Source organism: Sapajus apella, unplaced genomic scaffold (genome assembly GCF_009761245.1).
Source record: "Sapajus apella isolate SASKATOON/1434 unplaced genomic scaffold, GSC_monkey_1.0 scaffold58, whole genome shotgun sequence".
In the NCBI taxonomy this organism is placed as follows: domain Eukaryota; kingdom Metazoa; phylum Chordata; class Mammalia; order Primates; family Cebidae; genus Sapajus; species Sapajus apella.
This window is the reverse complement of record NW_022436998.1, coordinates 1,575,993-1,603,654: the sequence shown is the minus strand read 5'-3', so window position 1 is coordinate 1,603,654 and position 27,662 is coordinate 1,575,993. Positions and strand designations below refer to the sequence as shown.

The window sequence follows — 27,662 nt, the reverse complement described above, 5'->3', positions numbered from 1 at the left end:
AAATATAGAAATAATGAAGGAAATATAAATCACCGTTTGGTAGCCATCATAGAGGTGGCGATTCCAGTGGTATTTGTTAATGAAAGCAGGTAATAGAGGGTACATGAGGAGTAGGATATAGGTGCATTCCTGGAATAGGGCCTCACAAATACTAATAAATCACCAGAGGGAAAATGGTAACTGTGTGGCAGAGACACCTGGCAGACACCAACCTGACCAGGTGATCAAGATTGACATCACCAGTGGTGCAAACCCTCCACATCATGTATCCTCTGGGTGATGCACCAAGCAGAGCCCAGCTTCATTCTGTGTATTTCTGTCAGGACAGTATCACCTAAGTCTGGTCATGAAACATCAGACAGACCCAGGCTGAGAGCCATCTTATAGAATGTCAGACCTGTAAATCTTTGAAATTACATAAGGACATGGAAGACAGGGAACAATAGGGGAACTATTCCAGATTGGAAGAGACAGAAGAGAACAAAATGCAAAATGTGGTTGCCTGACCAGCACATCAGTGTCATCTGGGAATTTATTGAAACTGCAGAATCTTCTGTTCCTACCCCCACCCACTGAATTATAATCTGCATTTTAATAAGATCCCCATGCACAATAAAGGTTGTAAATAGCCAGGGCCCTAGATCAGTGATTCTCAAATGCAAGCCTTTATTAGAATCACTTAGGAAAACTTTATGTAAGGACTGATTCCTATTCCCTTCCCCAGATCTACTGAATTAGACACTAAACTGTGGAGTCTACAATAGGATATTTTGAAGAACTCTCCCAGGTGGTTCTGAAACCAAGCTACATTTAAGAATCACTGGCATCTAAATAGTACTGACATATACATAAGTGACCAAAGTGGGGCTCATTGCATGTGGGCCTCAAAACACAGGTTGGAGTACCAACCTAATCATCATCACAATTCCTGCTCTAAGCACCAAGACATGACCCCAAACTAATACTTCAGTCCAGGGGTGGAATGTAAATAAATATTGCTGGTTCACATTTCAGAAGTTTTCTAGAACATTTAAGTGGATTTGAAAAATACTCTTTAAAGGATTGTTTAAATACTCTCCACTCCTTGTTTAGCGTAGAGTTTAATCAGATTTAAAATGGTGACAGTCCTGTGTAAGGTTGTATGTTTCTTTTCTTCCAGGGCATGTAAAACAGGACATCTGGCTTTTATCATTAAAATACTAAAACATGTCCAGCATTTTTAGGAAATTTAGGCCTGAGTTTATGTGCTACAGGTGTTGGGTATATTTGATAGAAGGCTAGAGTCTACTAACTTAGAGTTAAAAGGAAAAAAATATACATGCCTGCCAATTTTGTTTCAGATAATACTTGATGAAAACATTTAAGTGTTGACTTTTCCAGCACTTTGAAAAATAGAAAATAGAATAAATCTTTTAGTCCATTTTATATGCAAATAGTTTTCAGATATTCTTTGTTTTATATTATATACTCAGCTCTCATCAAGTCATAGCAAAACTTGCTTTGATTCTCTTATTAGCAGATGTCAGTTTGCCTGTAGTACCTCATGGGCATAAAAATATCCTTTACAAATTTCTTACCTCTTCCAGAAAAGATATAAAAGCATAGAATTCCAAGCATGAGGCTGGCTATAATGTAAGCATGTTCTATGCATGAATATAAGAAATAATAACTCAGAGACTGTGGAGGGACAAACTGGTGGAACAGCAAGGGACATGTAATAAGATGCTTCAAAAATTGTAATTGCCATATTCAAAGAAACACCACAGTTTAATGCAAGAGCCTCACAAAATCAAATGCCATATCTAGAAATCATTGATATGTACCTATTAATAGTAGTAAAATTGGCTAATCTTTCAACTATGGGTTTAAGTATCCAAAAGCACTTTCATATTATGTCCTTTAGTCCCACAATTCTGTAAGGTAGGTGTTGCTCATAGGCCTGCTTTTAATGGAAGGGCATAGAAGAGAGATTAAGTAATTGACCCAGTATCGCACAATTGGTGTTGCTAGAGCTGAGACTTGAAGCCAGCACCTCTGACTTCAAACCTGGGCTATGCTACGCATCTCGTACAGAGTATTTGTCCAGTCAACAGGCCAAAAACATGATCTTTTTTTGCTTCGGTTATGGTGGGTGTTTTTTTGTTTGTTTGTTTTTGTTATAAGATGTCATGTTTTAATATTTGAATGGCGTTCTTTTACTTTTCAGTTTCTATCATCTATGCCGTAAGCACTTAAAATATTTTTTAAGGAGATTTCTTGAGCCAAGTATACAACATGTCTTTACTCCTCTGAGGTTAAAACTCATCCCTTCTCTATTAAAAAAAAAAAAAAAAAGCAAGGCTGGTATTTGGCCGCCATTCCCTCTTACTAAGAATCTATGTGACCCTTAAATTACCAGACCCCTAGACCCCCAAACAGTCTGTCACTTTTACAGGAACTGTCAATACACCCCCAAATTTTTAAACTGACCACCCTGAAGAAAACAAGCAGGCTTTAACTTGAGCTTGCTCACCAAAATCACTCAAGTCCTATCAGCTACATGGCCCCAGTCTCCAAAGTAAATCCCCTTCCTCTCCTGGTCTGAGGCTCCCTTCAGCCTCCCCAGGTCCTAGGCTTTGAATTCCTGTGACTCTTAACCTTGGCTTTGTGCCTGTTGAGCTGTTAATCAGGGTCTCCAGCCTATAATCAGCAGCTGGTGAGCAGCTGCTCCCTTCTTTCCTAAAACAGATCCTAGCCAGAATTTTCCCTGAAGGCTCTTCCTGCCAGCTTCCTCTCTTCAAGGAAACAGAAATTTTCTTCCTTTGTCTTCTCCCTCTCTGGCCATTCCGAATGAAGACAAATAGCAATGGCACTATTATTTCTCTTGTTTTCCTTGTTGGGGCCTCCATTCTACAATTCTTCCCCAAATCTCCATTTTCCTCTGCCCTTTCCCTTCTGTAGCCCGGTCTGCAAGGCACAGCTGGTGGTCCTTCTGGCTGAAGCTAGAGGGGAAAAGTTCAAGGCCAGCATATCTGAAATTCTGCAGACAAGTCTGCCGCCACTGCCACCTCTTGGACTCCATTCAGCCTGCTGAGAGCTGTGCCGTGGCAGACCCTAGGCTGGGCACCCTTGTTTTCATGGCCCAGTCTCTTCTCTCTTTTGTTCCTTGGCTTTTGCCTAACTAGGACCCACTGCCCCATCTCTTAAGCCATCTGAGGTTAGTGCTTTAGCAATTGCTGCTGCTCTCAGCTCTCCTCGTCCTCCTCATGTGCCACTTCTTTACCCAGTGAGCCTGCCTGTGAGGGCCCACGGAGGGAAGGCAGGTGGCGATGTATCAGACTGTCTTCACAGAGATAACAAACCCAGCAAGTTATGACCGTAAGGTGTCCTGAGGTGACATCTGGGGTCTAGTCTCAGCATTACCACTCACTAACTGTGTGACCTTTGCAAGTCACCCAACATCTCTGGTTCTCTGTTTCTTCATCTATCAAATAAAAAAAATAGACTAAATAATATCTAAGGTCTTTTCCAACTCAAACATTCTACAGTCCATTAATTTACCAGTTGTTACATTATGTAGTAGAACCACATAGCTAAAAGTTGGTCTGCTGTCTGGGTTATTCCGTCACTACAGCCTTGGCTATGAAATAACCATTGGCCTTCATCTCCTCACTTTGGAGTCTAAATAAAAGTCTTCCTTCATGTCTTGGTTTTAATGTTCCTCCAATGACATATTGATTCTGGATTTATGACACCAACTATAAAACCCTATGCTGCTATTTCTATTTCTGCCTCCTGGAGCCCACCCACCCCAAGTAGTTTCTAGAGGAGGGGTGTATTTTTGGTTTGGCTAGATGCATCTTAACTACTGATGGAAACAAGCCCCTGCTATGTCCACTTCAGGCTAAAAGAGCTCAGAGAGACCTCTGTCAATATTGCACTGTTCTTTTAAACATTAATTGATGTTCCTTTGGAAAAAAATTACATGGTCAAAAGCACTTCAGAAACACTGAATATCAGCAGCTTCTTAAAGATTTAGCATGCATGTTAGCATGTGAAAGGCTCCAAAAAATCCTGCCCCTAAAAACCTTTTCTTATTTATTTATTTATTTATTTATTTATTTATTTGGATACTGAGTCTCCCTCTGTCACCCAGGCTAGAGTACAAGTACAGTGGCATGATCTCGGCTCACTGCAACCTCTGCCTCCAGAGTTCAAGCGATTCTCCTGCCTCAGCCTCCTGAGTAGCTGGAATTACAGCACATACCACCATACCTGGCTTTTTTTTGTATTTTTAATAGAGACAGGGTTTCGCCCTGTTGGCCAGGCTGGTCTCAAACTCCTGACCTTAAGTAATCCACCCACCTTGGCCTCCCAAAATGCTTATCCTAGAATTTCCCCTAATTATATCACTCCAAACAATTTCTTAACAAAATATTAAATACTTAACATCTGGTAGAACATGTACCCTGGAACACAGTTTGGGAAACATTACCACAAAACATTGCTGACCTGTTTCTGTCTGGGGTCTTTGGAGCAGAAAGAGATAACAACAGTTTCCAGAATATTTGTTGAGCATCTACTTTGCGCAGAGCATGTGGGAATAATTCAAAATTGGCAGATCAGTCTGCCCATCAAGATTTCAAATCTAATGCTACAGAGGGTTGCCACATATGAATAAGCAGGCCAGTCAACAAACAAGACAAATGAAGTACCAAGCGCAGCTTGGAAGAGCTGCAGTCAGGCTGCTGGGCCCTTGTTTGACTCCCCGAACTGAATTCCATGCTCTCAGCTGTCAGTCTCAGGTTCCTTTGCTTCGCTCCACCACTCCCCAGTTACACGATCTCATTGCAGGACATTCACGATTTATATCTTAGGTAGCTGGTGAGGCACATCCAGTAATTTTATCCTGTGCTGAACATCCTAGAGTTTTTGCCTTTCATGTACAGCTGTTAGTTTTTACTCAGAATTGGGATCTGTTCTTTGCCTGGAAAAGATGATGAACTTTTCAAAAAGCAAGAAAGATGTTGAAACGGCCAATGTCATGTGATGTGGTGTAATCCCGGCCCATCAAATGTTGTAACCGCAGTCCAGTGTACCTGATGTTTCCTGGACAAAAGCCCTGGGTTCTCAGGGTGGCTGCCCTTTTCTAACCTGTCTATGACTCACCACTATTTTTCCAGGACTTCCCCACCTACCAAGCCATGTCCCTGTGTCCCTACCTCCTCAGAGAGCCCTGACCCAGACCTCTTCTTCTTCTGCTTCCCACCCTTCACTGCCAACTTTCCTTGGGTGTTCTATTGATATGTTCTTTCTGAACATTTTCCTTGCCCCTTTTCCTCTGCCTCTCCTTTCTGGCTTCTTTAAAAGAAATGAAGGATCATTCTTTCAGAGAATCTAATCCTTGGAAAGTCCCTCTCTGCTAAATAGTGAAGGGAAGCTGGCACTGTAATAAAAAGGCCAACATTGTTCTCACAACTGCTACATCTTGAAGAAGGAGCTGCTTATTATTTTTTAATTATCAATATTAGTTGACATTTATCGAGCATATACTACTTCTCACCAGTCACTGGAGTCCTTTATATTTATTGTCCCTTTTATTAGTCACCACACTCCTTATGATAGAGGGCATTTTACTATCCCCATTTTATGAGTGAGGAAACAGGGTCTCAGGGTAGGTAAGAAACTTGCTCAAGGTTATAGAAATAGTGAAAGGCAGAGCCAAGAAATGAACCTACATTCCTTTGGCTCCAAATCCTGTGTTTTTCTGCTTCCCAGCACAAGTGACAGAGTGAAAGGTGCTTGATAACATCCTTTTGAGTTATGCATAAAACATTGAAGCCAACTCCACGTTGGTGCTTCCCTTCCCAGAAGACTGTCCAAACGCCTTACTTGCCCAGGGCATCTGGGGACTGCAGTACAGGAATTAAGGCATGATCATTTACCCTACAGCTCACAGCCACAGAGCTGCCTGCTTGATCTTCATTGTGCAGTATAAGCGCAGCAAGAAGGTTATTAGCATAGAGGACTCATTAACTATCTGAGGGTTCAGAGATGGCTTCCTGAAGGAGATGACATCTGGGCTACTTAGAAGCTAATTGGATGTAGGAATGGAAGGTGAAGGAGTTAAGGATTGGGAAAAGGATTGGCTTTGGGTACTCCAGGTAAAAATTTCCAGTTCATTCTTGGATACAAAAGATAAGAGCTAAACATTTGGAGCCAATAGCAGAGAGAGGATGGGTAAAGCAAGGGAAACATGCATGGAGAGAACGTAGCATAAGAAGAGATTCAAGAAGGGCCAAGACAGAGCCAGGCATGGTAGCACATGCCTGAAGTCCCAACTACTGGAGAGGCTAAGGTGGAAGGACCATGTGAACCCAGGAGTTCAAGGCTTCAGTGAGCTAGATACATGCCACTGCACTCCAGCCTGGTTGACAGTAAGACCCTAACTCAAATAAAATAAAATAAAATAAAAATGAAATAAAATAGGCCTAGACAGAGCTACAAGAAACACAGCATTCAAAAACAAATATATGCCAGCAGAGTACATGGGATCTGGGCTCTGGGGCTGGTGAAGGTTGCATTCCCACCTTCACTACTTTAATTAGCTTTATGATCTTAGGCACATGCCTGCTTCAATTTCATTTTTAAAATGCAGATGATAAGGACATATACCTCATCAGGTTGTTGTAGGATTAAATGAATTAATCCATGTTAAATAGACTCTGTAAAAGCATTTGGTGTCACTATTATTTCACTGATGTCAGAAAAGGGCAAACCCAGCCTATGTTAGAGTCAGCACTGCCCAGTTGAGATCTCCTCAGTGAGGAGAGGTCAAGGAGTCCTTCCATAGAAGGCAGATCACAGCTGAGGAGGGACAGATCATGCTGGGCAGTACAGATGCCACCACCTCCTGGGAGGGTAAGGACTGTGTTCGTCTTACGCACCATGTGCACCAGTGCACACTGGAGTGTGAGCTCTAGAGGGTAGACGCCCCGGAATGAGCAAGTATATATTTGATGAAGTTCCCCAACTTAGCTGGAGTGAAGGGGCTTCAGGGAGTAGGCATTCCAGCAGCAGCTTGGGGTGAGGTTTACTGAGGGGTATACCCTGACTTTCTGGCCTCTGCCTGCGATACATAGCTGTTGTGTGAGTGAGCGTCAGTGATGGAATCTCACACAGGCCTTCCCCACACACTCGTCTCTAATTCAGCAGGACCCTGTCCTATTCTGCGTGGCATAGGAAACTTAAAATTTTAGAATCGTGACAGAGTAGGAACATTTGTAAGCAACTGGCAAGCACCAATGCCACATTCTCTGTGACTTCTCAGAATGCTAAATTCTGTTTCTAAAGGGAATGCAACTCGGCTGCATCATTCTGATTTTGGAGCCAAGCTCCACACAGTACTGAAGTATTTCTTTGCCCAGTAAATCAGGGTGGCTCTCTGGGGAGCAAAGTTTTAAAAATTTAAAGGCCTGTGCTTTTAAATTACCATGCTATGCTACCTTCTATTTTCTCTTTTATGAAGATTAGACTCAACGGTAAATTAGCAAACAGTCGAATTTACTGTTTAGTGGTGGATTTTAATCTCATCATATGAAAATGGGATGAAATAACCAGGACTCTATTCTAGGAGTATCAATTACTCAACAGTAAATTAGCAAACAGTCTCCTTTACTGTTGAGTGCAGTCTTCATAAAAGAGAAAATGGAAGGTAGTAGAGCATGGTGATTTAAAAGCACAGGATTTTGATTTGGCTCATTCCTACTTTCCAGGTATATAAGCTTTGGGCAAGCTAGTTTACCCACTCTGAATCTCACCTTCCTCATCTGCAAAATGGGAACAATATTAGTACTGGTCTTGTAGAGCTGAAAGGATAGGATAAGCAGTGTCCCTCTCACAAGCATACCAAATACATAGAGACTGTTGTTATGGTAATTGTGATTATTAAAATTACGCAAAGAGGAAAATAAATTGATTTATAAGTGGTCCTGCAATAGGAACAGGATAGTTCAGAGCTAACAGCTCACTTCTATCAAGACATTTTATATAAACTGTTAGTGATGGATTTTAATCCCATCGCATTAAAATGCAATGAAATAACCAGGACCCTATGCTAGTGGTATCAATTAATGCTATTACAAAAAGGGAGAATACACATGAGATGAGGTTTACTTGGAAACAGCATTTAATAATTGGCTTCACAAGGCATTAGCCATTCAATTCAATTCAGTATGGTGAGAGAGAAGAGAATAACACGTTCTGCATAGCTGTTGGCAATTTTCCAAATTCCATTTAACTAGAAATGGCATTTGCAAATCTCAGTGAAAATATTTTCCCTAGTTGATTTTAAAACAGTAAACAACTCTAGTGAATTTGGAACCCAATTTCTGAGTACAGTATTTAGGGGATTTATAGTTGAAGAGTTTAAGAGTAATCAACTATCTCTTACAAACTGCGGGCAAGACGTTCTGCAAACAATAGAAAGATGCCCAGAATAACGTTCTCTACCCTCAAGGAGGTGACAATTTAGAGAAAATGGACATATATACAACTGGTTTAATTGCAAGACAGAGTATGCTTCCTACTTTTCTTATACTTGCTTTAACTGTTCCCACCCTCATGCCTAGCATAGTTCCAGGCAAATTCACAGGCGTGCAGTAACTGTTTGTGGAAAAAATAGGCATTACTATAGAGATATAAATAAAGTGCTTTGGGAGGCCAACTGGGACCAGGAAGTGGTAGAAAAACCGGACTTCTAAAGATGACAGCATATAAATGGTAAATTTGGTCTTGTACTTATCCAATTACTATATCAACAATACTGCTATTTAATTACTTGCTTACGTTATTTTCACCCATGAGATGCCAAGCTACTGAAGGGCAGATACCATGTCTGTCCTGTTTACTAGTGCCCACCATGGTGTGTACTATATAGTGGATACTCGCTAAGTATTTACTAGAAGAGGGAGGATCACCTCAAGTCAAGATATATTTGTCAAGATTCTTTTCTCAGTTACAAGTTAACAGCAACTCAACTCAAAGCTGCTCAAGTGAAACAGGAAATTGGTGTATGTATATGGAGACAACAGAGGGCTTCAGGTATGGCTGCATCTAGGAATCCAACCAATGTTTTTAAAATCTATCTTCATCTTTCCTTGGTGTTGGCTTCCTTCTCAGGCAGGCTTTCCAGATATTGTAGCAAAGACAGCTTTCAACAGCTCCAGGCTCTTACCTTTACAATTTATCATTCCAACAAAACATTGTCTCTTTTCCTGATAGCTTTAGTAAAAGACTCAAGAAGGGCTTTAGTTGGCTGGTTTTAGGTCATATGCCAATCTTTGAACAAATCACTGACATCAGGCTTGCAGAAAGGATTATGGTCAGCCCCGTGTAACCTGTGTAGCTTAAGATGTTAGACAGCCAAAACAAACCCCCTACACAAGGAATCAGATGGAAAAATAGCATAGAGCCTAGGAATAGGCAAAGAATAGAAAATGATGCACATAGTATGACTGGATTGTTATCTGGGTAAGTGGCGGGTAACAGTAAAAAATTAATACTGGAGATGGAAATTTAGAGCAAATGATGCCATCCTTGAAAGCCAAAAAGAGATTTAGAATTTGTTCTGAAGACAATTGTGATGTAGCTTAGGGGAAAGGGAGAGTATAACCTGAGCTGTGTTTGAGGCTCTGAAAAAGCTACATTTGGATACTTGCCTTTTCCCTCTGTGTCTCTCCTAAGCAAAGAGTCATCAGTGGAACCAAGCCAAGCAGAACAAGGAGTTCAAGAGACTCTTCTGCACCCACTTCATGTCAAGGAGGATGCCTGGGTGTGGGAAACATGCTGGCGTTGCATCCTCAGGACTGAGATCCTGGCATGAATAAACCATGGCCTGTGCCGTTAAGGAGTTTACCATTGGAAGAAATTGGTCTAGGACAACGTTTTACACACACACACATACACACACACACACACACACACACACACACACATATATGTAGCCAAGCACAGTGTCATGCACCTGTAGTACCAGCTACTCGGGAGGCTGAGGCAGGATTTTGAGGCCATCCTGGGCAAAATAGCAAGACTCTTTTTCTAAAAAGAAATAAAAGCTGAAAAAAACTATACATACATACATACACACACACACACACACACACACATACACATATATATGTGTATGCACACACACACATATGTGTATGCACACATATACACATATATATGTATATGCACATATATATGTATATATGAATGATTGGGCTATAATAATAGAAACATGCTCTTTTATTCCTAGCAAGAAGCCAGGGAAGCCTTGAGAGAAGAGGCAACATTTGAGTTATCCTGTTAGGAGAGGATTGTGCTTGGGGCACAGTCTTCTCAGGGCAGTCACAGATTCCTCCTGGTCCAGGCTGTTAGTCAGGAAGTGGGATTTAGAGATTCCACTCTTCAGGATTTCTGTGCTCTGTTACCTGGAATTCAGCGTCTCTACAGCAGTACTAGCATCAGCAGAGTAGTCACAGTAGTGAACATTTATCAAGCTCTTAACTGCACACTAAGTAAGCATCATGCTGATCTTTATATATCCTCTCTATCTTCATCCTCACAACAATTTTAGGAGATAAACAGCATGCCCATTTTACTGGAAAGGGAATCAAGGCTCAGAGCAGTTAGTTGGCTTGCCTCAGGCTCACGCACAGGAAACAGTGGGGCTGGGAGGGCACACAGGTCCACCCAACTCCAGTGCTGGTCTCCACCACTACGCTGTGCTGCCTCCCTCCAGCTTCCCCTTGTTCCAAATGGGTTACAGTCTCAGCCTCAGGTACAGTTAACCAGTGAGGCCGGAGAGGTGATTTACAATTGTGCACTGGTACTACAGAAATGATGCTTGAACTCTGACTCAAGGCCCTGGCGTGCGTAAAAAGGTCACTGAGCCCCTGGGTGAGTTCTCAAACTCCAGTGCATATAAGAATCACCAGGGAGTTTATCTAAAAATGCAAGTTATTGATCTCTGGCCTTAAGAGAGTGATTTCTCAGTCTGAGTGAGGCCTTGGAATCTACATTTGAACAAACACCCAACCACTGGCCCCCCCAGTGCTTTTGATGTCAGTGCTCCACATTTGAGGGGCACTGCCTGTGCAGGGATGTGTGTGCATTTGTGCCTGTGTACACACATATATGCATGTCGTGTGTGTATATATGCCCACATGTGCAGTTCAAGATGTTTTAGTAAACCTCCGTGGAGAACAGGTATGGATGTACACTACACTTAAACAACTTGAAAGTAGCTTTGTCTAGACTTTCACTGTGTTTTGGAGACTTTACCATTTGAGTTCAACCTTTGCAGTTAGAGTGACCAGATACCCATTACCAAGGATCATCTCTATGAAAACTTCCACTTGGCATATTCAAGAAACTTTTTGGCAGAAAGTCATTTGTCTCCTTTTTCTGGACCTGGGAATAGCACTGGGAAGTGTTCAGGCCTTTTCCCAAATATAATCCCTGAGAGTTTGGACGCTGAGAATCCTCCCTGCCCACGGCCTCCTGGGACTCTGGATGGCCTGCCTGTCTGCCAGAGACACTGAGCAACTCCATGCTGGAAATGTGGGAAAGATGGTCACTGTCCTGGAGGTCTTAGGGTCTGCTGGGGGAGACAGAACAGACCCATGTGAAAGAGTCAGGCACACAAATATAACAAAAATAAACCAGAGGCAAACCCATGCAGTGGTGAGAATCCAAGTGAAACTTTGGACTCAAGGTCCTACATTAAGTCAAAGAGAAATAGGAAGAAATTAAATGGAAGGTGCTAGGTGAACCATCAGAAAAGCCTCCCTAGAGGAGGTGAGCTTCATTCATTCATTCACATGTTCACTCCTTCACCGACTCATTTAAACTTACTGAGGGCAGATCCTGACAGGTCACCAACACTGCTACTTACTGTGAGCATAGCAGATCCAGCATCTGCCTTCATGAGGATAGCAGCACTGAGTGTGCACTAGGGTCAGGGTGATGTTGGGGCACCACAGAGCACACAGTGTGTGGACACACTCCAGGTGGGAAGTCAAGGAAGTTCTGCTCAAGAAAATGATGTTTTCATCAGACTCCTGGAGGCAGCCTCACCCTTTACCCCTAAAGGAAAGGGGGCCAAGGTGCAAGTAGAAGGGGGACCCCAGCATGTTGGCCTTCTGCCTTCTCTTCCCATCCTGGCTTGTGTGCCAGCATGTGGTTACCTCAGGCCTCAAGTTCAAACCCCATCTACACACCACACCCACCCCCCATTGCCTTCTGGCCTGGCTTTAGGCCTAGGGGTTACAATTTACCCTCTGGAGGACCGATCAAGATAAACAGCCTTGCAGACCAGCAGTGGGCTTGGTACTATCTGGACAAGGAATTTGGGAGGCCTGGGTTTACAAGGGGTAAATGATCTATAAGTGAGTACACAGCCTGTGGACAGGCATGTCCCCTCCACCCCACAGACTTTTAACTTGATGGAGAGGGCACAGCTGGACGAGGGCCAGTGTGGAGCTATCTGAAGCCTGGGGCCCAGGGTGGGATCCTGATGGCATGGTCTCAGGCAGTGCTGCCTAAAGGATGCGTAGGGTTAGATGAATAAAATGCCAGGCCAGGTGTGTTGGCTTGTCTGTAATCCCAGTGCTGTGGAAGCAGAAGTGGGAGGATCACTTGAGGTCAGGAGCTCAAGATCAGCCTGGGCAACATAGTGATACCCCATCTCTACAAAAAAATAATAAAAATTTGAATCTTAGGTGATGGGGAAGCCTTCCTGCAGAAGGAACAACCTGTTCAAGATTCCTGAGATGTTAAAAAGCCTAGTTTACCTCCCTAAAAGAAGGGGTCAGGTAAGGTGAGGTTGGAGAATGGACAGGGATCTGGTGGGCCAAGGTAAAGATTTGGCTTTACAGAGGACACAACAAGAGACACGGTGGACCAGGGAAAGGTCATTTTGAATGATGCAAGAACATTCCTTCCAAACTGAGTGTATGTGACACAAATAAGGTATTCAATGTGAAAAGCAAACTTCTGTTTGGCTAGACCTAAGAGTACTGAGAAAAGCAAAAGGAAGGAAGAAAGATATTTGGAGAGGGGCAATTGTGGAGGAGTTGTGGGCATGGTCCAGGGGGTTAGGATGTCAGGTTAAGCCCAGACCTTCTGGGAGAGGTGCTTAAAGAATTGGGCTGGGGGCCAGATTCTCTCCTTATTCTGTGCTTCCTATTGAAATAAGCAAAACAGTCTGCTACCGTTAACACCTTTCTGCTCTAGTAGCACGCCCTATGCCTAAACCATAGTACTTTATGTCTATGTGATTTTCTTGTTTTTCTGTGTGATTACAGTGTCATGAAATTCCTTCTGGATTGGCAACACATCCCATTTTCCACTTAGTAAATGTGGCCGCCTTTTTAATCTTTTGGTCAACATTTTGATGTTTGTCGCTGAATCTTCATTTCCTTTTGGTGTCATTTATTATTTCATAATTAGCTGTGACCCTCTCACCACTTAATGCTTAGAAGATTACGAATACATGAGACCATAATAAGAATTGGCCCTGAGGCTTATAAGCAGATGTTGGGGTGTCTGTGTGTGTGTGTGTGATAACAGTGCTTACGTAATCTCAACAACAGGGGCCCTGGGGACTCACACTCTGCAATGGAACAGTTGGTTTAAATTAGGTTTCCATGTGAAATATGGTATCGCTATTTTTTTCCTAGCGTTGTGGGAAAGTATATGGAAAATGACTTGACTGATAGGAAATAAATCTGGATGAGTGATCAGGATTGTGACACAAACCAAGTGGTGGTCTCCACCTGCCCTGTGAAGCAGACTTCTCCAGGGGGAGTTGAGTTAACCCTTTCCAGCCACTGGACTAGAAAGTTAATGCATGGTATCAGAACAGCCTGAAAGAATGACGACTTTCTAGAGAGCCTGATTTGCCACCAATTTCAACCAGAAAGGAGCTAAAGCCATGGAAAGAATATAGCCAGAGGCCTCAACAACTAATGAGTTGGGTGACTTTGAGAAACTGTTTTTTAACTTTTCAGGATCTCATTTTTATTTGTGAGAAGGATTTGAATTTCCAACTCAAAGATTCAGTAGGGTTATGAGGCTAAGAGTTTGCTGCTGGTTTCCCCTTATAGGATAGGGCTCATCTAAAGCCAGTCAGACTAAAGGAAGAGTTAGATGCACCAATGACTCAGTCTCTATTAGCAAAATAATTTTTTGTTCTAGTGAGCTGGTGTTTCACAAAGGTGACTTTTAACCAAGGAACCCAGTGAGAGGACAAATTGGTTGCTCATAGCTGCAGGAGAGGGGTCAGCACTAGGAATCCCAGACAGTTCCTGGGATGCTGCAGACCAGGGTTTGTCCCAAGGGTCCGATTCCAGATCTGTTCTCCTGATGCCGCCCGAGGGCTCAATGAAGTCCAGAACAGACGGAAGGCAAAGGTACATGCTGGGAGCCCACTAGGCTCAGGACTGGGCTTGAGGGTGGCAGGTAGCCCAGCACGTTTTACTTCAGTCTGTTTCAGAAGGGAAGAAGAAGATTATTAATTACTGCAATGCCTCTGACTCATACTAGAGAATAGACCTGTTTTATCAATAACGCTCCCTGTTGTTCTGATTTTCCTGTTCATTTCTGTGTAGGGATAGGAAAGAGGTGTGAGCAACCATTCCTTTCATTTTGTTTTTTCATCTCTTTATCATATTTTGGACTCTTCTCCGTATTTTCTCCTTTTATTCCTGCTCTGCCTTCACATATGCAGCTCCAAGCTGAGTGCTTAGGAGGACCTACCTAGAGCCAAGTCTGAAGAAACTGTCACCTTTCAGCCTGGCATGATGACCCACGCCTGTAATCCCAGCACTTTGGGAGGCTGAAGCAGGTGGATCATTTGAGGTCAGGAGTTCAAGACCAGCCTGACTAACATGGTGAAACCTTGTCTCTACTAAAAATACAAAAATTACCCAAGTGTGGTGACAGGCACCTGTAATCCTAGTTACTTGGGAGGCTGAGGCAGGAGAATTGCTTGACCCCGGGAGGTGGAGATTGCAGTGAGACACAATCACGCCACTGCACTCCAGCTGAGTGACAGAGCAAGACTCAGTCTCAAAAAAAGAAAAAAAAAGAAACTGTCACCTTTCATGAGATGAAAGAGCACTGGACTGGGAGTCCTAGTTTTGACTTTAACAAAAATTGTGACCTTAAAAAGTCAATGATAAGTCAAATTCTTATCATTTTATCCACTCACAGGCAGTATGCCATTGACCTTGAACTCTATTTCCTGCAGTTGTCGTGGGTCACCATGAACTCTCTGTTCGGGCCTCTGTTTTAGACCAGAGAAACGTGTTGCTGCCCAGGCTTCAGCAGTGATGCTGAACCAAGCGTAGCTAGTAGGGCCATGTGAGGTCAACACCAAGACTTTGGTCTGTTGGCCACCAAGCTTATCAACCCAGATGCTAGTCAGGATGGAGAAAGTAACTTGGGTGGACACCAGTATCCAAGCACCAAAGTAAAGGTGGCAGCAAAATAATCTTAGACCAGAAGCAGATGATGTCGAGGTGGCATATCATAAGGGGAGAGTGTAGGTGTGAATTATTTTTAAATATTATCCTCCAATCTGTGTAGCAGGAGAAAAAAATCACATTAGAATAACTTTAAGCCCAGAACTAGAGAACATTAGAGTTTGTGTAAACACATCAGGCATTTTGTGAGTGGTTGATAGTGCAACCTCTGGAGCAGACAGACTTTGCCACCTGTTGGCTGAAGACCTTACACACGTCCCTGAGGACAATAACATTCCCTGACTCTTAGAACTATTGTGAGAGATAAAGGAGGTAATATAGGTAAAGTGCTTAGAATACAGAGCACATAATAAGTGCTCTATAAATATTCGTATTATTTTGTCATTTGAGGAGCACAATAGATAAGGCATTTGTAAAAGTTTGTGTGTTTTTATTTTTCATTTGATATTATGTATTTTAATAGTAAATGTCTTTGATGGGTTAAGTACATTTCGTTTTAATGTTCATCAGTGAGCTATCTTTCAATCAAAATTATTTTTAGACCTTATTTTCATATAGTCTCAAGAATTTTTTTCAATCAGAAGGATTTTATGAATTGCCCTTTTCAGCCTTCTTGTTTTAAAGAAGATAAAGAGTTACAAGAGATTAAGAGATTAAGGACCTATAGGTCTTTCATTTCCTAATGAAAAATTGATATTTTTAGAAAAACAAAGAATGCTTTTGAAAAAAAAAATTGCCAAGCTTCTAGGACGTAATTCCCGTGAATGTCTCTGTGCGTTTTCCAGGTGAGCTCCTGGGTGACGTGGCTGATCCTCACGGCAGGCTCCATGGAGGAGAAGCGGGAAGTCTTTTCGTATTTGGTGCATGTGGCCAAATGCTGCTGGAACATGGGCAACTACAATGCTGTCATGGAGTTCTTGGCTGGCCTCAGGTATAATCAGTGGGGAATGCTATTATCTTGGCATGGTTTCCTCTCACCACCTGAATGGCGCTGAGTTAATTGTCCAGGGAGTCACCTTTACCCAAGCTAGATAATTGGAAATGATTATCCTGGGAAATGTCTGATCTTTCAGCACCAAAGGCCCTATTACTCAAAGATGCTGCGGAATTTGGCCCCTGTGGGCCAGCCACAATCCTCCTTCACTGGGTCTGCTGTGATCCTGTGCTCTTGGCCAAACCAAGTGAAATTCCTTGGTTGCATGACTCCATCAACCCCACCGCTGACTATTCCCCTTCCTGTCCTGTAAACCCCACTGGTACCTGTCTCTTTTCAGGCCTGCCTTATAAAGTGTTCCAGGGCTGTACACTCAACTGCCGTTAGTGATAACAGTGGCTAACATTGACAATAGGCCTCCAATAATGTTAGCTCTTATTATCAAACACTATATGTCAAGCACAGGCTGTGTACGTTCCCTACATTGTATCTTTAAATTCTCAAAACAGGTTTATCAGGTAGATACTGTTATTATTCCCACATTATACAAAAGAGGAAGCTAAGATGAAGAGAGATTAAGTTATTCACCCAAGGTCACCTGGCATGGCTGGGAATGCAGGCAACCTTGATTTTGGAGCCCATGATCTCAACCACTACGATATCCTACTCCTATGCCTTTTCCATCAAGCTAATAACAAAATCACCATCTGTTCACCAAGTTGCCTGCTTTATCCCCTTTCAACCTCAGTTACGTGGTGTAAAGTAACTGTTCTCACTCCTGTGGGAGGCAGCATGGTATGTGAGGAAGAAGAGAATGAGTTCTTAAGTTAGAATATCGGGAAATCAAATCCTGGTTCCCTCAAGGAATAGCTGTATGATCCAGGCAAGCTACTTGACTTCATGGAGCCTCAGTTTCTTCATCTGCAAAATGAGAGTAATACTAAAAGGTCCCTACATCTTTAGTTGGAATTCAGTGAAATAATATAAAGTATTTGACACGCATGCCTGGCGTATAGTAAAGCCCCATAAAGAGAAGCTATTGTTATTGTTATGGTTTCATGAGATTCACCATCCCCATGAGGGTTCTCACTACAAATGAATTTTACTTCATAACATTAACCGAGGTTTTTCTTTGATTATCCAGGTCCCTATGTACCAATTCCAGGTTAGGGGAGGAGATGAAAACTCCCAGAGTTCTAGTTTTTTTTCTGTCCCTTTCAACTTTCTTAACTAAGAGGAAACTCAAATGATCATGTCCTTGACATTTAAAATAGTCATACAAATACATCAGACATGACTCAAAAGAAGCAAAAAGTGAAAACAACAACAAAGCCTTAGAGAACAGAGGCTATTATCCAAATGATTTTTATTCTCTTTGTGATCAATTTTCTATAAAGAAAATGTGTAGGCTGGGCACAGTGGCTCACACCTGTAATCCCAGCACTCTGGGAGGCTGAGGCGGGTGGATCACCTGAGGTCAGGAGTTCAAGACCAGCCTGGCCAACATGGCATCTCTACTAAAAATACAAAAATTAGCTCCATGTGGTGGCAGGCACCTGTAATCTCCAGAGGCTGAGGCAGAGAAATCATTGAACCCAGGAGGCGGAGGTTGCAGTGAGCCAAGATCACGCCATTACACTCCAGCCTGGGTGACAGGAGCAAAAACACCATCTCAGAAAAAAAAGAAAAAAGAAAAAGAAAATGTGTATTACATTTATTTTAAGAAAAGAATGATCGTATTTCAATAAGGCCATTTTATTTTAATGATGCTTATCATTCTGTGTCTGACTGGCAAGCTGGTGATGGCTGTTGGCCAGGGACCTCACTTCCTGACCCCATGACATGACTGTCATCACAGCACGGTGGCTTGCTCCTTCCAAAGTGAATGATCCAAGAGAGGGAGGCAGAGGCTGCAATGCCTTTATGGGCTAGCCTCAGGAATCACACACAGTCACTCCTGCCATATTGTACTGATCACATAGGACCAGATGGATTCCTTGTGGGTAGAGAATGTACAAAGCCACAAAACCAGGAGGTGTGGACCATGGGAGGCTGTCTTGGAGGCTGGCTGCCGCATACCATGTTCTAGATTCTCTTATTACAAGAATGGCCTCAGAATGACCTGTGGAACCCTAGAGTGAATGGGACTTTAAGATTCAGCTTAGTTTAAATCCAAAATCCAAGAAGACCACAGACCTTGGTGATCTCCCTAAATCTCAAACCAGGACAGACCTCAGCACTGATCCCAGTGCATTTTGTCTCACACCCCAGACCCACTGCCGCCTAGTTTCATGCTCCTATATTTGGCTTAAAACTAACTTGATCTTTACAGATAGATAGGCAAAAGTACCAGGTATAATAGGTCTTTTGTTCACAGCTATTCAGTACACAGGAGGTAAGTGACCAGATATTCTTATGATGCAATGATTATGGAGGCAGAGCTTATGTGTGCACTTTTAGACTTGAAAGCAATTAACTATTATCAATATAATAAGCATTATTTTTTAAGCAATTAAATGGGAAGAGAAAGCACACTTGTTATTAAGTGACTTTGGTTTTTAATAGACATTGTACATTTTGCTTCCTCTAACTAAATTCTTAGCTCTTTTAAGCCACTAGTAAGAAGTGCAAAGATTTATCAATATTTACTCAGTCATGGTGCCAATTTAAAATAACCCAAATGAACAACAATAGGAAAATAGTTAAAGGAAATAATGTAATACATCCAGATAATAGAATATTATATAGCCATCAAAAATGATGTTTGTAAAAAAGGATTTTTTTTTTTTGAGACAGAGTCTCACTCCCTCACCAGGCACCAGGCTGGAGTGCAGTGGCGCGACCTCCGCTCACTGCAACCTCTGCCTCCTGGGTTCAAGCAATTCTCCTGCCTCAGCCTCTCAAGTAGCTGGGACTACAGATGCACGCCACGATGCCCAGTTAATTTTTTTGGATTTCTAGTAGAGACAGGGTTTTACCATGTTGGCCAGGATGGTCTCGATCTCTTGACCTCATGATCTGCCCACCTCAGCCTCCCAAAGTGCTGGGATTACAGGTGTGAGCCACCGCGCCTGGCCAAAACAATACTTTTTAACAGAGTCTTACTCTGTCACCCAGGCTAGAATGCAGTGGTGTGATCTCAGCTCACTGCAACCTCCACTTCCCAGGTTTGAGTGATTCTTCTGCCTCAGTCTCCTGAGTAGTTGGGATTACAGGCACCTGCTATGATGCCCTGATAATTTTTTTGTATTTTTAGTAGAGACAGGGTTTCAACATGTTGGCCAGGCTGATCTCGAACTCCTGACCTCAAGCCATCCACCGCCTCAGCCTCCCAAAGTGCTAGGACTACAGACATAAGGTAAAAAACAAATTTTAAAGAGATAAGGTCTTGCTCTGTCACCCAGGCTGGAGTGCAGTGGCAGGATCATAGCTCACCGTAACCTCTTACCCTGAGCTCAAGCAATCCTCCCACTTCAGCTTCCAAACAGCTAGGACTACAGTAGTGCACAAGCACAATGGCTATTTTTTTAACATTTTTTTAGAGATGGGATCTTTCTATGTTGCCTGGGCTGGTCTGGAACTCCTGGCCTCAAATGATCTCCCCTGCCTCAGCCTCCCAGAGTGCTGGGATTATAGGAATAAGCCACTGCATCCGCCCAAAAAGTTTTTATATAGTTGGAAAGCAGGTAACATATAATACGTGAATCTATCTGGGAACAAAACTCTCTATCCCTAATAACCTCAGCAATATTTATATACCCATGTAGACAAGAATAGGATAAAGGCTGGAAGGAAATATACCTAATATCTGTGTATGGTAGAATTATAAGTGGTTTTTCTATATTTTTTATATTTTCCAGATTTTCTACAATTAGTATCTAGTCCCTTTATAATCATAAAGTGAAATAAAACTTTTAAAAGTAGTGTCAGTTCTCAATTCAGCAATAAAGAATTGATCTTTGCTAGAGTTTGCCCTTTGTCTCCAAGTGAACCATCACTACTACATTACTCACACAATAAGAGACCAATGAGAACCATGTCTCATTCTTCCCTTTACTTCGTTTCTTGTACCTCCCCTTCATTCCCCAAAAAAGAATTCTCACTGTCTTATAAGAAGCCAGGTATAGGACAAGCTGGATTTAGTGGGATGAAATTATAAAATCCTTTTACTTTTCTGACTTGATTGCCTTTCAAACCTTTCAACTGGCTCTCCCTCCTGCAAGCTTAGATTCTGCTACATTGTGAGATCTTTTCCAGTCACTTTCACAGTTAACACACTATCTCATTCTCCTACACTCTTGAACATGAATGAATCTTGCAAACTTAAGGCTGTGTTTAAAAAGGAAAAAGCAAAACAGCGATCTCCAGCCTTTTTGACACAAGGGACCAGTTTCGTGGAAGACAATTTTTCCAGACTGGGGACGTGGGAGTGGGGGCAGATGGTTTTGGATGAAACTGTTCCACATCAGATCATCAGGCATAAGATTCTCATAAAAAGCATGTAACCTAGATCCCTCACACACACAGTTCACAGTAGAGTTTGCGCTCCTATGAGAACCTGCTGATCTGATGGCTGCCATAGCTCAAGCTGTAATGCTTGCTTAGCCGCTGCTCACCTCACGCTGTGGGGCCCAGTTCCTGACAGGCCGTGAACCAGTACTGGTCTGTGGCCCATAGACTAGGGACCTCGGTCTAAGAATATCTACCATGTGATACTATTTACATAAAGTTTAAAAATGCACAAACAATTCTGCAACTTGCTTAGTGATATATGCACATATTGGAAAAGTATGAAGAATTTTAAGGAAAAGAGAACCCCAAAGTCGCAGTGGTGGTCCAGTCTGGTGAGGGAAGAATAGAGCGCATGTTCTTGGAGGAACACACCAGGGCCTCAACCACATTGTTGATCTTTGATTTTTTAAACTGAGAGGTTGGCACATGGGTGTTGTCATGTTGTACTTCTTTATGTCTTTTGGATGCCTTATATATTACACAATGATTTTGTAATCCAGTTTAATCTAAATCAAAAAAATATTTGGAGACACAGTCTCACTATGTTGCCCAGGCTGGAGTGCAGTAATGTGATCTTGGCTCACTGCAACCTCCGCTTCCTGGGTTCAAGCGATTCTCCTGCCTGAGCCTCCCGAGTACCTGGGACTACAGGTGCACACCACCAAACCCAGCTAATTTTTTGTATTTTAGTAGAGACAGGGTTTCACCATGTTGCCCAGGCTGGTCTTGAACTCCTGACCACAGGCAATCCACCTGCCTCAGCCTCCGAAAGTGCTAAGATTACAGGCTTGAGCCACCACACCCAACCGTAAATCAAAATTTCAATCTCTATTCAATAAATATTTTCCTCCCTTTCCCATGTTTCACAGCCCAGCCAATCTCAGAGACTTGTAGTAATGGGGAAGATAGGGTTTATCTTTTTTCTCCCTCTTCTCTTCAACTGGGTCTCTGCAGAAAACAGGTGGACAGGATAGGAGAGGGGAAAGAATGGGGATAGAGGGAGCACAGAGTCTTACCTAATGGGGCAGTTGAAATCTGACCTTGGTGCCCTCACAGAGACCAATGGAGGGTGCTTTTAGGTTTTCTTACTAGTTACCCTACTCCTTTCCCCCACCTCCCCACTGCACAATTACCTAGTGAAATGCAGTGTACCCTCTGGTCAGCCTCTTAGTCCTCACTCCCCAGGGGTCCTGTCCTCACAGACCCTTTCTGCTAGGGTCACCTCCTTGGGAAGGCAAGCCCTTCAAGACAGTTCAAGCCCCACCTCTTTCTACACTGTCCCCTCCTGACTCACAGAAAAGACTCAGCACTTTGCCCTCCAAACTCTGCAAGCAGAGGATGTGTCCACTGGAATCTTCTCTCTTTCAGGCAGCTCCATCTAGCCTCAAATCTTTAGGCAAGAGTCAGGTACCAGTCCATGTGATCCACAAGCTGCCCGGGACACAGTTCAATGTCCCCATGGAATTCACTTAACACCCCCTACACATCTTCCTCTCACAGAGAGGTGAGCCCTCCCACAATTCCCCCCGGAGAAATATTCCCAACCTATCTGCTCAGATCCACTTCCTCTGCATGGGCAGAAGGAGATTGGGCAGAGCAGTTCAGGCACCACCTTGTAATGGCCTGTCTTTAGAAGGTGTGGTGCAATGTCACTTGTGTTTCTCACCAGGAGTTTCAGAATAGGGAAAGTCCCACTTAACATCCTGGTATGCAAAGAATACTTTACAAGGTTCCCCAAAATGGACTGGTGGCTTCATGTCAAAGCTTGATTCAGTAAAAATCTATACAGAAGAGGTGAAAACAATGGTCTTATGTTTATCACTAAGGGACTGGCTTAATCCAAGAGTAATGTTTAAAAGATCAAGGGGACCAGATGGGCCAGGTTCCCCAGGCAGTCCTCCTCCATCAATATTTGTACAAACCATATTACCCTCTGCTTTCTCCTTTTGGCCATAGCTGCCAGAAAAACTCAAACCTGCATTCAGTGCCCAGCTTCCATAACTAACGTGTTCCATATGCTTATTTTTCTTTGTATCTGTCCTATTTAATTTTTAGTTTCAATTTACAAAAGTATTATTCATATTATCTGGGGAAGTCAATGGGGATAGGAACCCTACATAAATATTAACAAGTAAAGAACACTTGGGGCCGGGTGTGGTGGTTCACGCCTGTAATCCCAGCACTTTGGGAGGCCGAAGCGGGTAGATCACCTGAGGTCAGGAGTTCGAGACCAGCCTGGCCAACATGGCAAAACCCCATCTCTACTAAAACTACAAAAATTAGCCAGTCATGGTCGCACACACCTGTAGTCCCAGCTACTGGGGAGGCTGAGGCAGGAGAATTGCTTGAACCTTGGAGGCAGAGGTTGCAATGAGCTGAGATCGCACCACTGCACTCCAGCCTGAGCAACAGAGCGAGACCCCACCTTAAAAAAAAAATTAACAAAAAGAATGAATTTGTATGGAATTTAGGCTCCTTGCTGTAAACTATATTGTTCCTCCTTCAGACTAAAAAATGTCATTTATTTGCAATAGGTCAAGAAAAGTTTTAAAAATGTGGCAGTTTATGGACCAGTCTGATATTGAGACCATGAGGGGCCTGAAGGACACTATGGCCCAGCATGAGTCCTCTTGTGAGTACAGAAAGGTGGTGACGCGTGCCCTGCACATCCCTGGCTGTAAAGTGGTTCCGTTCTGTGGGGTGTTTCTGAAGGAGCTCTGTGAAGTGCTCGATGGTGCCTCCGGCCTCATGAAGCTTTGCCCGCGGTACAATTCCCGAGAAGAAACTTTAGAGGTAAGGCCTTTCGGAATCATCGTGGCTTGAGGAGCCACTGTTGCCGTCTGTTTCATCAGGCCCCGCCTGTGCCCACTAAAGAAATGATCACTGATTGAACACAGGGTTAACAGTTGTTATTACTGTTTCTGGGTGGCACATAGATCCGTGGATGTTCTGAAGAAAACAATGCCAGCTAGCACTGTGTGGGGCATAGTATTGCGGTCAGTTTTTTGTTTGTTTTGTTTGTCTGTTTGTTTTGAGGCACAGTTTTTCTCTTGTTGCCCAGGCTGGAGTGCAATGGTGGGATCTCCGCTCACCGCAACCTCCGCCTCCCAGGTTCAGGCAATTTTCCTGCATCAGCCTCCTGAGTAGCTGGGATTACAGGCATGCACCACCACACCTGGCTAATTTTGTATTTTTAGTAGAGACAGCGTTTCACTATGTTGGTCAGGCTGGTCTTGAACTCCTGACCTCAGGTGATCCACCTGCCTCAACCTCCCAAAGAGCTGGGATTACAGATATGAGCCACCACGCCCGGCCTGTGAAGTTAATTTTAATGTTTTAGGCTTAATGTATAAGTACAAGTTGAAAAGGTGGTTGTTTTAGATTTTTTTTTCAAGGATTGACAGGTTTTTCTTATTGGGTGGGAATGTCTGGATGCAGGGAGTAAAGAAAGTCAATGAGTGTATTAAGTTTTCCACATCAGTGGAAGAAAAAGAGGGGAAGTCAACACTGCCTCCTTTCCATCCCTTGTAGAAAGATGCTGGGGAGCCTGGAGCCTCATCTAGAGACAAGCTCCGGGCTCCTGATTCCTGGGGCCTTGTTCCTTCCAAACCCGTTGCCTCCTTTTCCTGATTCCCAAAGTGGAAGGGATGGTGTGAGCTTTGATCCAGGGCATCGGGCATTGGAGAGAAGGGGGATTGACAAACTGGAGGGAAATGAGAAGGAAACTTTTCTCTAAGGTGTTTTAAAATGAAAGAAGCGACTAAATGGAAAAAGCTTTATGGAGATTTTGGGAAGTTCTTTCCCTGGGACCAAACCCCAATCTAGTATCATTCCTGCCATGATGATGGAATTGACCTTTCACACACACACACACACACTATTGACCTTTCACACACACACACACACACACACACACAGAGAGAGAGTCATGCACACACCTTCTCCATGGAAGTGGGAAGACTCTCCTCAACCTTCAGCCTCTTCTGTGTCACCTGGGAGCAAAGGCATCACCTGATATCAGGAAGACTTCAGAGCCCCTGACAGGTACAGGCAACACCGCCGGCATCTCTCTGGGTTATGAGCTGGGATAAAATGGCAAGAAATGGAGAAGGAAGCTTAAAGGAAGCCTCCCAGGCCACACCCCTCACTCCACATCTCTTATCCCAGGCACAGCTCTCACCTCTGATGCGAGAAGCTTCTGGATCAACTGTACAAACAAAAAGAGCTTAAAAGCCAGGAAGAAGCCACTGTGTTGTTATAGGACACGAGCAGTAAAGCAAAACATCACCTCTTCTCAGTGTTTTGCTTGGGCCCAGTCATTTTATCTGGTTCTGTAGAATAGCATACTTTACTCATGGTTTTTCTCAGTTCTCACTACAAGGATAAAATAACCATGCCCTTCCTCTGCAAAGTGGCTAATCTTCTCCTTAGGGAACCCTGGAATAATATTGCTTTTGGTGTTTTAAATGTGAGTGTCGATTCCTAGAGGGATTAAAGTTGTCTCAGTGGAAACAAGGGTGAGTTTTGATATTTCATGTGGTGAAATGAAAAAATGTTTTTCCTGGAGGCTCTTGTTTTCTTTCCCATAAAATAGGCACAAATGCCATTATTTATTACTTTATGATTTCGTTTCCCAGCCAAGTAGGTTGTCCAGGCATATTAAATTGCAATAGCAAATTCTCGATATATTTTTCTGTAGTTTGTGGCAGATTACAGTGGACAAGATAATTTCTTACAACGAGTGGGACAAAATGGCTTAAGGAATTCGGAGAAGGAGTCCACTGTCAACAGCATCTTCCAGGTCATCCGGAGCTGCAGCCGAAGTCTGGAGACAGAGGAGGAGGACAGCCCCAGTGAAGGGAACAGCTCCAGGAAAAGTTCCTTGAAGGACAAAACCCGATGGCAGTAAGTTTTACACTTTAAAGTGGGGAATGCCCACGTCTTCTTTTTTCCTGTTGATGAGTCGTTTCCTACTTCAGCTTAGTTTCAGATGGACACCTCATCAAAACCTGCCACTTTTATCATTAAGCCATACTTCTTTATTGTCAAACCTTACCAAGTCCAAATTCGAATTTATCTTTCTTATTTTGCTGCTTTGCTCTAAAATTACTGCTTATAATTTAACTTCTTACAACTTATTACCTCTTTAAAAAAAAAACAGACCTAGAGCTATCCTGCCATTTCTAAGAAGTCAACACATTAAATTTCAGGAGGAGAGCTGTGATCTTTTATTTCCTAGTTTTCTAACAGTGGGTTTTATTAATTCTTGGGTGGGTATTAAGATATTTTTAAATCAAATCTACTAATTTAGTTAGGTCTAGGTGATACCTAGAAGTCAATATTTTTAGCTCTCCCAAACTCTGGGTGATTCTGAGTTGACAATTAAGGGTGTCACTTTGAGAAACAGTGCTCTGTGAGGTGTGTTAAAATTAACCCTACACACACAAGGAATCTGCAGATTTTTAATTGTTCATTCCTTCCAGTTGCTCAGATTATTTCAAAGATTTTTCACTTAGCAGGTTGCTGACATTAGTGGCAAACTACATGTAGAGAGAAGACCATCTACAAATAAGCACATCTGCAGAGGAAGCCTCTCAGAGCCATTTAAGTTCTTAATCGCTCTCTCTCTCTTTCTCAGTATCTAGGTAAATATCTATTTCTTTCACCAAAAGATTTTCTAGATGCTTATAGAATAAATATGAATAATTGCGGATATTAAAGAAAAGAAAAATAAGGATAGGAGAAAGCCAAACATACAAAAATGTGTACTATATAGTCTACACAGTGACTCAATTTTGTGCTGAGATTCTTAGCAGTCAAAGGAGAGAGGAAATCACAATTCATTATAGGTTTCACAATATTTGTAAGAAAGATTAAACAGATGTTTGGGAAAAGAATGCCTTTTCCTCATACTGGGATCTGGCTGAAATTTCTTCCTTAAATCCTACTATCAAGGCTAGGATACATCATATAGGAGTAGATAAAATAATGAATTTCACATGGCTCTTTTTACAATAACCTTCATCTGGGGCTGTGTGATGTTTGTGCATGTGTATATGTCATTCAACCTTTCTAAAATACCTTCAGGACTGCCACTTTTACTGAGTCTCAGACCCTAGACTATCCTTTCCTTTCCCTTGAGGTTCCTTCAGCTGATAAATTTCTTGCATCATTTCATCACCTGTTACGAAATTTTTGTTTCTAATTTTCTCCTTAGTCTCTTGTCTTCTTCCTAATGATTTTATCATCTACATCCTAAGAACATTTCTCTTCCTCTGCCCATTTTCCAAACCCTGCTGCAAGCACTCTTAGAAGGGGAGAAAAACACAAAAATGCAAATATTTCTTTTATAAAACCTGTGAAGTCATATTGAAATCCTCACTTTGAAACTTGTGTACCTAAATACCAGTGATAGCTTCCTTGCCTCAAGTGACTGCTATTCTGAAAGGAAGCTCAACACACAACATAGGTCACGGGACTGTTTAACGAAATTCACTGAAACCAGATCAGCAAGCACGACTTCTGTGGCCATCTGCCGGGACATGGGAATCCATTGCTGATTCAGAGCCCCATGTTAAAATGTCCAGAACAGGGTTATGTGTGCCAAAGACGTGCAGATCGAAAAGCCCATAGGAATTATGCTTTGTTGATCTGGCTGAAACAGAGACTCTACAAACAGCAACCTCCAGCCCCTGTTCACTTGG

At 42.7% G+C, this 27,662-nt stretch overlaps 1 protein-coding gene across 4 annotated transcripts in view; it reads left to right on the top strand.

Annotated features, from left to right (window-relative positions):
- PLCE1 (phospholipase C epsilon 1) overlaps window positions 1-27,662 on the top strand; it is a 334,637-nt gene that overhangs the window by 219,664 nt on the left and 87,311 nt on the right. For all 4 annotated transcript variants that reach the window (XM_032245666.1, XM_032245665.1, XM_032245667.1 and 1 more), the window contains 3 exons: window positions 16,298-16,443; window positions 23,493-23,751; window positions 25,658-25,863. In XM_032245666.1, coding sequence (XP_032101557.1) covers window positions 16,298-16,443; window positions 23,493-23,751; window positions 25,658-25,863 — 611 coding nt within the window. The remainder of the gene's footprint in view (window positions 1-16,297; window positions 16,444-23,492; window positions 23,752-25,657; window positions 25,864-27,662) is intronic.